Source organism: Mauremys reevesii, linkage group 3 (assembly GCF_016161935.1).
Source record: "Mauremys reevesii isolate NIE-2019 linkage group 3, ASM1616193v1, whole genome shotgun sequence".
NCBI lineage: Eukaryota > Metazoa > Chordata > Testudines > Geoemydidae > Mauremys > Mauremys reevesii.
Genome location: NC_052625.1, coordinates 14,535,331 through 14,543,101, shown reverse-complemented (window position 1 = coordinate 14,543,101; position 7,771 = coordinate 14,535,331). Strand labels below are relative to the sequence as shown.

Here is a 7,771-nt window from a genome sequence, read left to right as displayed (position 1 = left end):
CACTTTAGTTAGTTTACTTATTTTAATTAAAATGCACCTTTAATGTTTGCATTTCTCATGCAGCTCTCTATAGCTGCAATAGCCTCCCTCCTCTATTACACCAAATAATCTCACTCCTCTCCTTCAAATCCCTGCTACAAAGTTTTGTTATATCATTCCACCAGTAACAACTCAGCCTTGTTCTTGCTTCAGCCCATGTCTCTTTAATTTAGCCTTCCAACACACTGCATGCCAACTCAACTGCATCACCCTTCACTTTTATACTAGACTGCATGCTTTCTTATGTTTTTGAAGTACCCGGCACACCAGTGCTGCTATTATGATTAAACAAAATAAGGAGTCTGAACTATTTAAATTCACTAATCTTAAAAGTTCTTTTATCATCTCTTCTGTCTCTGAACTTTTGTTGTCAGTTCCATGTTGCCCCTGGCCCCATGTCCAGAGTACACCCCCCTCCCCCAATATACCATTCTTCTCTTCCGCTTAATTTGCATTTTTCCCCTCCATCCCTGATCTATTCTGGCCTCCAATATATCTATCTTTTTCCTGTTGCTTCCCTACCACCAAGTGCCCAGTCTCTTCCTCTCTCCCTAATCACTTTGGGTCTTCCAAATTCCTTCCATACCTCCCCTCTTTCCACAAGGTCCCCAATCTTTTCACTGCTATTCCTAAGCTCCCAAGCTGTTCCCTCTGTAAATTCCTATAATTCTTCCCTTCTCACCACCCTGAGGCTAAAATCAGGTGATAACTTAAATCCATTCAGTGCTGTACTCCATTCCAGAAAGCAAAATTCCTAGAAATATGAAGGGAAACTTTTTACAGGGGAAAAAACCCCTTGTGCGGGACATTCTCTCAGAACAGAAGAGGAAGCATGCAATCTCCTTAATGGAAATAGGCAACCTTCCCCATTTTCTCTCTAGGTGCTGGCCCTTCCATGTCTAGAAAAAAAAACTAGCTACCACCACATACATATATAGGCACACCCCCATCCTCACCTACAAACATGCTCCATTCTCTACACACACACCACTCTACGGGTACATTTACACTGCAACAAAAGACCTGTGCAGCTGGCCCCCTTCAGCTGAGTAAAGCTCATGTGCCTTAGGCTGCAGGGGTATAAAATTGCTGTGTAGACAGTCGGGCACAGGCTGGAGCCCAGGCACTGAGACCATGCGAGGTGGTGGGTCGCAGAGCCCAGGCTCCGAATGTCTACACTTCAATTTTATAACCCCGTAGCCTGAGCCTGAGTTAGCTGACCCAGGCCAGCCGAGGTTCTTTTATCGCAGGGCAAATGTACCCTATGTCTCTGTACCTCACTCTCATTTGCATTTCTGTCCCTCCCCAAGATTCCCATTCTTCAATTTCTGTCCCCAGTACTCAAGCTTTCCTTAACTGTCTGCCCTCCCTCTGCCCAGTTCTCCCTCCTCATCTATATTTCCCCAGATCTTTGCCAGTCTCTCCAGTTCTCTCCTCCCCTCTGTCCTACACTAGTTCTCTGCTCTCCTCCCATTTTGTAACCACCAGTTTTGTCAACCCCTGCCCTGTCCAATTTGATATTAACCTCCCCCAGGCCTCTGCCCAACCTCAGTTTTCCTTTAGTTCCTTATGGGGATGCCACAAAATCCCTGAGGGCTAGTAGGGCACATGTGTGCTATTAGCTTGTCCAGAGCAGGAAGGAGAAATGGGGATCCCTGGGAACTCTTTTGGAAGGGAGGCAGGATTTGCAACAGGCAGAGGCAACGCAGCTCTAGCCATGCTTTAAGGCAGTGGTTCTCAAACTTTAACAACTTGTGAACCCCTTTCACTAAAATGTCAAGTGTCACGAACCCCCTCCTAAAAATGAATATTTCCAGGGATTTTCTCCTCTACCTGCACATAGATTATAAAAGCAGTGATCTTGGAAATATAAAATTTGTTGTTATGACATGCTTATTACACACTATTTATTATTATTTATAATTACAGTATTTTTATTACATTATGAAAACGGCCACACTCTTCCAAGATCTCGCTTTCGTAGCTTGTATCACTTTGAATAAGCCTGTTATAAGACAAGACTCCTATGTTTCATCAAGGAGTATCAGATGTGAAACAGCATGAAGGTATTTAAGAAGCCAACTCAAAGTGTTTCTCCTACACAAGCATTCAGGTCTTGAGCAGTCCAGGCAAACAACGCATGTTACAACAAAGCTTAAACTTGTTCTTCATAATAATTTAAAAAAATAATACTAGTTGCCTATTTAATTTTAGAAACAGCAAAAAATATCCACCCCCCTTTCCATTTCTTATAAGGACTCTTGAAGTTTAAATCTCCTCAGTGTGATAGATATGTTTGCTTTGATCTGCTTAGCTCTTGGAAGTTCAGGAACTCCAGGCTGCTGGACCCATTCTGTCCGGGGTCCCTAGGGACAAGTATGTCCGCCATTAGGGAATTTTTTCCCCGAGAACCCCCTGTAACATTTCACGAACGCCCAGGGGTTCACGAACCTTAGTTTGGGAACCACTGCTTTAAGGCATGCAAGGACCCTTGGCCCAGCCCCAGAGTTCTGCCTGTTGACTGGGAGTCTCAAGTGTATGTGGAGTAGAGGTGGGGATGAAAGGCAATGTCACTTCCTTCAAGGAGGGGAAGAACAGAAGTTCTAACATGTGAAGAAAGCTACAATACCTTGGCTGGACATGACTTTTTTTTGGTAATCTTTAAATAAATATAAAATGCTGGGCACAATTGCCATGCTTTAAATTCATCTCAAGCTTCTTTTCAATACCCCCTTTCCATTCTGCTTAAAAGCATGGAGGTTATTATGAACGGGTCTGATTTCTAAACCCCATGATATTTTTCCTAAGGACATTTAAAAAAGTCATTAAAAATTATTCTTGCTCTTTACTATTTAGTGTTGTCTTAACTTACCTGTATTACAATGCCTAGGAAGTTAATACATAATTACCATTCAACATCTGTCTTTCTTCAGTCTCTGTTGCATTCTAGGATTAAAACAGGAACATGCTGAAGAATAAACTCCTAGCTGATCATAGTTTTAAAAAAATTCTTTAATATAGCTTGTTACTGATTATGCAGTGAAGTGTTTGATAGTTTTACAGCTGTGTATTAAATACACAATATACAAGAGGCACATGAGAGCTACTTAAATCACAATTTTATTTTTCCAATTCAAAAACAATTAACTGTATTTAACATGTTACATCAACAGATTTAAAATATCATGCTCTATTTAAATATTTGACTGACAACAATGTATACAAATAAAATGTTACACAAATATATTTAAGAAAATGTTTTGGTCTTCAATCTGAACAATAAATAGACAGGCACTCCTATATATATATTATATATACACAGAAGGGATCACTACTTAGAACAAATTCTCATATAAGCAACATGTGGAAATATGGCAAGAAAATATTTCTGGAGTTTTGGGAAACATGTTGTATGACACATCATGCAATTTCCAAATCTCACTTTCAAAACTTGAAACGTTTAAGATGTACACTGTTCTAAGTTTATCATCAGTTTATAGAAGAAATCCAAACCAAGCATTCCTGAGTGATGTGCAATTTCAGATTTCAGTTATCCATATCAAATCAAGCTACCTGATGATTGTTTTTAACACCAATACAGAAAATAAGGACTGGCCAGAGCAGCCTTTCATGTGAATAAAATGAGTGACAGAAGAACTTTGATTTGTAAAGCTTAACTGAAATTCAAGACAAAAATCTGCCCATTTGCAAAGTTCAACATAAAACCTATCCTCTCCCACACATGTCCAGCTCTTAAAATGTTATCCCATTTGAAATTATACTGTGATTTTATAAGATATAAAGTATCATTAAAATAAAGGTAGAGATTTAGTATCCTTTCAGATACAGGCAGACATATTTTGCACAGCAGATCACATTTGAATGAGAGAATACTGCTCAGGAGTAGCATAGGACAGAGGAAGAGTTACAAAATCAAAAAAACCTTTCAATAATTAGTGTAATTTTTAAATTTTTTTTTTTTTTTTACTTTGTGTAAAAATTAGACTTTCCCAATTTCTGAATGTTTAAGTTACAAAACTATTTCACACAGACAAGTTTTCTTAGGAAAAAAAGTCAGTGTTTTGCAGTTTCTACCACCACAAATAAGATACATTAGCAATGAAAAGTGGGCAATCCATGCTTTCAACATTATGGTGATAGCTAACCATGAATCAATGAAGAATTTTTAGTTATAACTTCTGAAGTCTATTTTAAAATTTGTAGATGAAATAGTAAAACATAATAACTGCTAGGGCAGTGGAAAGATTAGGACTAAGTCTTCATGCCATACTCCCAGAAATTTGTTATTCTAGTATTATATTTACTTTTAGAAGTACTGGACAAATGTTTCTAGCTAATGATTTTTAAGAGAAGTAACTTTAAAAACCATTAAGTGAAAACGAAGGGGAATTTTAATGGTTCAGTGAAGAAATGAGACCCAATCTTGGAAAATAAATTGAAGACACTTCCGCATGTTACTTTAAACATTTAACAATTTAAGTGTGGATCCTGCAAGTGTGTCCAAATCTTAATCATTTCTTGAGGTTTTCTGCTATGTACTAACATTAAGTTTGTGTAGGAACATATGTTATTCCTGTGTTTCTCTTCAATATCAAATGTTTTGAAGCCTTTGTGTTTTTCCGGAGCAAGCCCAAGTTTCTGAAGGCACATTCCAGTATAAACGTCATCAATAGGATAGAGGAGGACCTGGTCAGATGCATTGTTCAGTCTTAATGCCAGATCACCAGAGTACAGAAACCCACCACCTCCTGCATATGGAGGATAAGAACCTTCATAAACACTTTCTGGAATGTAGTACTTTAATTTTTTCTCTCGATGAGGTCCAGCATCTTTGATCACATCACCTATAAATAAGTCTTTGGCTTTGTCCTTTGATAAACTCTTCAAGTAATCCAGGATCTGATGGGTATTCACAAAAACATCATCATCCCCCTTAAAAATAAACTGGGCATCTGGACACGTGCTGCTGACCCATTTAAGAAAAAGCACCTCTTTCAGAGTCAAGTTGAAGAAAGTGTCTCTGTAGTTCCAAAGAAGAATGTCTTGGTGGGTTTGACTCTCAAATTTCAACATGTCTGAAAGGTCAGGAAAGTTATCTTCTGGAGGGGTCTGTCCCAACAAAAAGACCCTTACAACTGTTACATCCCCTGATTTTATTTCTTTACCCCAAGATTCCCTAATTGCTTGCCTTCTATCAAAGTGTGGTATAAGTGACTTAATAGCCAGCAGCAGGAAAGGTTTATGTTTGCACTTGTTTGGTTGATCCACTAATAATGAATAATTTCTACATCTTAAATAAAGCAGGAAGTCTTTAAATCTGTCTGGCAACTTTGCAAAGTCATTAACCTCTGAAGTTACTGATGGATCAGGGTCACAGGAAACCAGAACACTAATATTAGAAATTAAGGTTTCTTCCACAGTCATATTGGAAAGCAAGGTCAAAATGGGGTTGTACGAGAGTTCCAGCTTCTGTTGCTGTTTGTTCCAATAGGCCTTGTGAGGAGTGTATTTCCTCCAGAATTTGCTGCTGGGTATTATAACCTGTCCTTTCGTATTCTTCTCTTGACCACCACTTTTGGAGACTTCCACAATCACATAAATAAAAAAGTTTACCATCATCAGAATTCCCAGCAGCCTTAGTCTTCTGCGTCCAACACTCATTTCTCATATCTGAAAAGAAAAATGACAGTTAGATTTTATTCAAACTTTTTCCCAACAGATTTCTAATTTCATAGGCATACAAGAGGTTTTTTTGACCACTTCTAAACCTCAAAGTGTACAAAAGTCAGCAAACCTTGGTTGACATTTACACACTGAAAATGAAAAATGAATTTGTCACCCTCTAATATACAAACTCTTTCTTGCAGCTATAGGGGTTTCGGTTCCATTAGAAATGGAAAGTTTGTCAATCAACAGAACAAGCAATGATGGAAAGTTTTGCTTGAATTTCTAAAGCAGAATAAAGCATTTGACCATGCATATAAATTATTAGCAAGTGATCTCTTTCCAAAAGATTTACATTAGATAAAATGTTTGACTATACAATAATGAAGGCTTGAAAACCCATTTGCCTCAGCAGTTGGTAGGCTTTTCCTTGGTAATAAGGGGAGCCTGAGGCTGGGTTGGTTTGAGAGAATACGGTGGGGGGGGGGGGGAGGGTGTTTTGTTTATTTTTGTTTTTTGTCTTTTTTTTAATTAAGTCTCTACCCATTATGGTTGTCACATCCTTCCAAATGTGAACGGCTGCAGAGCTCAATTTTTGAGTCTACAGTTTGCCACTGCCCCAGCTTTCCCAAGCAGAAGCCAAGTGAAATTGACAAGCTTGGCCAGTTTCAAAGCTGCTATTCAGCTCTGTGTGGGCAGCAGTGAACCTTGTTTATAATTTTGAATTTCATTCTCCTGCTGGGGAAGAAAATGAGTTGTACCAGAAGGTAGTACTAGAGTAATCTGTAGGAGAGAAGGACTACTAAAAAGAATAAAGGAGGGGCAGTATAGGAAGCCACTTTCCTAGTGTGGCAAGCAGAAGGGTAGGGAAAGTAACTAAAACCCTCCTTACTAGGGAGGATTTACTACTCTTCTTCCCCCCCTCCCTCCTCCCCGAAGCTCTTGAGAAGAAGAGAAATTGATCCCTCTTCCTTCTAGTAGCTAGACAATTATGGGAATGAAAGCTTTGAGTTTCTCAGATATGAGAGGCTGAAATGAAAGATGAGAAGTAACTATAAGGCTGGTTGGAATTCCTGTGCCTTCCCTATGCTGTAAGCTGAGCTTCTCATCAGGATGATGTCCCTAAACTCACTAGTACTCCCTCCTTTCCCTCAAACATATCTTTTAGACTAGCCTCTGATAAATAGTAAGAGCCCTATGGATTCTATAATTGAACCCAAACTAATTCAATTTTTTTTCTGTAGTCCTATAAAAAAATTAGACAAAATAATGAGTTAATGTACATTATAAACCTTGCAGCAACAGCTTGTCAACTCTATTAAGGACTTGTGTAATATACACAAACACACACACCCCCGTACCTAACAATACCCACATTATGCAAACTACATGAAAATTCTAAAGAGACACCAACATAAGTGGGACATTACCCAAAACATAAGACCATATCAAATTATACACCAAAAATTTTAGAAAACTAGTGTTTCTTTCATTTTCTAAAGAGCTAACAAGGACACCCAAGCTAGCAGCAGCCAATGGGGGAGAGAGACCTGCCATGTCCCTTCCTATCCCCCTCCCCAGAGGGAGCACCAGAGTCAGCCAAGAGAAGCCATAGAACAGATCTTAACAAGGCTGTCAAGAAAATTTTTTCCCTTTCTTAAAGACACAGTACCTACTAAACAGTTTTCTTTCCTCCTCTGGCAGGAGACTTAAAACAATAGTCTACCATCACATAATATTGTTTCCAAGCACATATTTTCATCTATCATATGAAATGAAGCAAATACTTTGTAAGCTTTGAATGTGTTGGCCAGGCGGTGGGACTTGTACTTCAGCTTTGACCCTGGGAGGCAGTACGCAGGCTTCAGCTTCAGCCCTTGGCTCCAGCCAGTCTAATGCCAGCCCTGGCAACTCCTCTAAAATGAGGTTGCGACCCACTTTGGGGTCCCAACCCACAGTTTGAGAACTGATGGATTACACTGATGCACATAAAATCCAAAAGAGATGAGGTATTAAAAAAAACAAAAAAACACCAAAACTGTGCTAG

At 38.9% G+C, this 7,771-nt stretch overlaps 1 protein-coding gene across 4 annotated transcripts in view; it reads right to left on the bottom strand.

Moving 5' to 3' along the window:
• Positions 1–3,138: 3,138 nt before the first annotated feature.
• The window catches only part of B3GNT2 (UDP-GlcNAc:betaGal beta-1,3-N-acetylglucosaminyltransferase 2), a 28,280-nt gene continuing 23,647 nt past the window's right edge, over positions 3,139–7,771 (bottom strand). For all 4 annotated transcript variants that reach the window (XM_039528835.1, XM_039528834.1, XM_039528836.1 and 1 more), the window contains exon 2: positions 3,139–5,730. In XM_039528835.1, the coding sequence (XP_039384769.1) occupies positions 4,528–5,721 (1,194 nt within the window). In that variant the 5' untranslated portion in view covers positions 5,722–5,730 and the 3' untranslated portion in view covers positions 3,139–4,527. The remainder of the gene's footprint in view (positions 5,731–7,771) is intronic.